The sequence below is a fragment of the Perkinsus marinus genome, assembly GCF_000006405.1.
Source record: "Perkinsus marinus ATCC 50983 genomic scaffold scf_1104296927860, whole genome shotgun sequence".
Taxonomy (NCBI): domain Eukaryota; phylum Perkinsozoa; order Perkinsida; family Perkinsidae; genus Perkinsus; species Perkinsus marinus.
The window spans coordinates 4,969-8,237 of record NW_003217027.1 but is presented as its reverse complement, the minus strand read 5'-3'; the positions used below and the strand labels follow the sequence as shown (position 1 = coordinate 8,237).

Genomic DNA, 3,269 nt, shown 5'->3' with positions numbered 1-3,269 from the left:
CTTTCCCACTTATCGCACTTTAACCGGACCAGCTTCCCAAATAGTCCAACTCCATGGCCAGTCATGGCTGTAGAAGAGAACATCTACCCATACGTGGAGGTTGAAGTGGGATTTGAATTCCCAAACGTCCGATTTGTGATCAACAGTGTTACCGAAGATGTCCAGGGATATACCGGCTCCGACAACTATCGCCGAGACTTCAATGCCCAGCGAACCATATGCTTTGATGTCACCATTGCGCGAAGCATTGACCGCAACTTGACCATTAAGTGTGGCTCTCAACGCAGGGAAGATACCAACTTTGATTATGACCGCGACCGACATCGCTATTTTCCCTCCGTAAGTGCCATTCCCACCGCCGCCTCCACCCGTAAGACATACTTGAATGCGCAAGCCTGCGATGCCAATATCAGCAGCGAAGACCAAGGCGCATCCAGTGGCTTCAAAAGCAAAGAATACGACCTCCGTCCCCGGCTGCTTCAAATGGACTGTGACCTTGAGGTGAGCATTGTTTTCTCCAATAGCTTGGTCGGTATAAGACATATATAGGTCGAGGGCCAGTAGCGTGTCGTTAGAGGCGTAACCAACATACAGGCAGTATGCACTGACCGACGTGGTGTGACCCTTCTTGCAAGCCGGTGGTAATTCGAACTCCTTTTTATCATCCTCCTGTAGAAGTAGAAGAGGTTGATACTTGTGCAGGAAGAACGCATGTGCAGCTGTGCCATTGGGGAGGCGAAAATAATCGATCGGTGCTACCGACCCATTTCCACGAAGAAGAGTCTTGTTCGACCTCCAATCGTGGCTCTCCCCATCGTTGAAGAATAGACGAGCCTCTTCGCTAACCAAACGGGTCTTGATGAACTGAGGAAATAGCTGAGGCGCCTCCTCTTTCGCTGCTGCCACATTGTAGTTCTGGACGATATCATACGCCGCGTGAATACCATTTATGGCAACATCTAAAGTTAATGCCTCGTCCAGCTCTTCCCAATGAGTGACCTCGGACTTGAGATAGACCGTATCATTCTCGAAGGTGTTGATACCCAAGAGCTTCACCATCTGCTTCTGATCCTTGTCAAGATAGAGGACCCAAGCGTTAGTGATCACACCAGTCTGAGCGAGGGCGGTGAAATTGATACCCGATTTGGGATCAACACCTTCTACTCCACTTCTGACCCATTTGTTCAGCTTCTGTCCACCTTCATCTACCAAACCTTTATAGACCCAACCATCATCTTCGAGCGTACGATTGGCACTGAGCTTGCGACCATTGGGCTTATCAGTCTTTTTCCTGGTTCCCTGCTCTATAAGGAACGAGCGTTTATTGAAGAGTTGGGAGGTGCTGAAGTGCGTGTCGTTCTGACTCATGAGGAGATACAAGTACGGGTGATTTGGTGCTGCTTGAACTACCGCTTGACCGTCCTTGGCGATGAAGATGTCTCGATGAACGGTGAACGACTTGTTATCATCCATACCAGGGAGGACCAGCCCTTCAGTCTCCATAGCCTTGGAGATGTGACATGCCATCGGGTTCCCCTTGATGTCCCTCAAGTCAGAGTTGCAAAAATGTGTCGTTTTCATCTGCATACGAACGTTACCCATGTGGAAGGTATATGCCCCACCCTGCATCAACAGGGTGACGAGGAGGAGGTTCAAGATCGAGATGGTGAACGGAGTCATAAAATTACTGTGATACCCGAATAAGTAATTCTAGTCAACTCGACGCTTATACAAGAGGCAGGCAAGAAACCTACGATATTCGGAGGTTTTCGGTCAGCTATGAAATGAGCGTAACGATCTAGCTCGCCGTGACGCGCATGGCCAGGCTCTACGGGAACGCAGCCATCAACGTGACACTCGCAATAGCGTGTAATACACTGGATGATCTTTTAGATCATGATAGATAGGGTTGTTTGACACTCAGTGGTACAATGAACTGTGAGCGATGAGTGGGTGTCAGTAGAGGAGCCTGTCGAAGACTATTTGGCATGTGGACTATCCCTATGGGAGCCAGACTCACTGTCACCAATTATAAGAGAGAAAACGTTTCGGTGACGTACAACTTCACGCGACCGGAACCAGGTCACATATGTTTTCTGGAATTGTTATCCGCTGTCGTGGGTCCACTATCCAGACCGGACGATCAAGTGCTACTTCTCATGGGCGTCAATTCCGCGGCCGTGAAGGCTCTAGGCCAGGTTTACGCTGAGTCAGCTGCACTGGATAAATTGATGCAGGTACTCACACTAAGTCGGTCACCCTTAACCACCCCACTCATCAAAGGCTATTCACGTGGAATGTGTCACACGTTACGTGTGACTAACGCAGTGGCGGATACGATATCTCGCGAGTATCTCGGATTATGCGGTGAGTCACCGCCGGTGACGAGGGATAGGGGAAAGGCCTCGATGACGTGAAGGGGCTGTGGATTGATTCAAAGCTGGGGCCGTATGCGGATCCTGATTCATGAATCTGAGTCCATGATTCAACTCACGCTCTGATCCTGATTCATGATTCAAGTCACACCTTGATTCGAGAGAACTGATTCAGATTCTTAGCTCAGGAGAAAGAGTCGAGATTTCTGAGTATGAGTACTTGAGACAGAGTCAGATTACGTAATAATGAGCAAGATCCTTGATCCTTGATTTTAATCAGCCGCTGAATCCGATTCCTGATCCTTAATCACGATTCAAGATTCAAATCTATACTCAATGGCTGATTCAGGGTTTTTGGCACTGAGACAGAGTATTTCATCAATTCGAGATTAAATACTCAGAGTTGGGATTTTTACTCGTGATTCGAGACTAATTCTCAGGAGTCGAGATTCTTTTACTCTGTTGAGGGTCGGTACGCCTTCCTTATCTCCCATTGAGGGAACGCCACAACTAGAGGACTTGTAGGAAGAACTTATCTATCAATATAATCAATAGTAGGCTCACTTGGCGCTAGGCTAAGATATGCACTGCGACACGGAGCAATAGCCAAGGAGACAACTGGCACAGAAACAAACACAATACTTCGTTTTAGGATGCAATCATCCCTCTACACGCCCCCTCGCACAACACCTGTGCGACACTTCTTTCTTCTGGGCAATCGGGACAACTTCGGCGGACTAGTTTCATCAGAGAACTCCCACTGTTCCTCTCCCAGGGTCAGCCATTCTGGCTCAGTACCATCATCCCAAGTGACCAGGCAACGACCACGAGGATCCTCAGGAGACATCACAGTCTCATCACGACGAATCGTTCCAGTATAAAGGTCGCTGTCGC

At 48.6% G+C, this 3,269-nt stretch overlaps 2 protein-coding genes across 2 annotated transcripts in view; both read right to left on the bottom strand.

The window, feature by feature from the left end:
* Positions 1-9: 9 nt before the first annotated feature.
* Pmar_PMAR001557 (hypothetical protein) lies at positions 10-1,680 on the bottom strand (the record flags this gene model as incomplete). Its single annotated transcript, XM_002788734.1, has 1 exon — positions 10-1,680. The coding sequence occupies one exon, from the start codon at positions 1,678-1,680 to the stop codon at positions 10-12; it is 1,671 nt and encodes a 556-aa protein (XP_002788780.1).
* A 1,362-nt stretch (positions 1,681-3,042) lies between these two features.
* Pmar_PMAR001556 (hypothetical protein) overlaps positions 3,043-3,269 on the bottom strand; it is a gene marked incomplete at both ends in the record, with an annotated part of 1,320 nt that continues 1,093 nt past the window's right edge. Inside the window, one exon of the mRNA XM_002788733.1 lies at positions 3,043-3,228. Coding sequence (XP_002788779.1) covers positions 3,043-3,228 — 186 coding nt within the window. The remainder of the gene's footprint in view (positions 3,229-3,269) is intronic.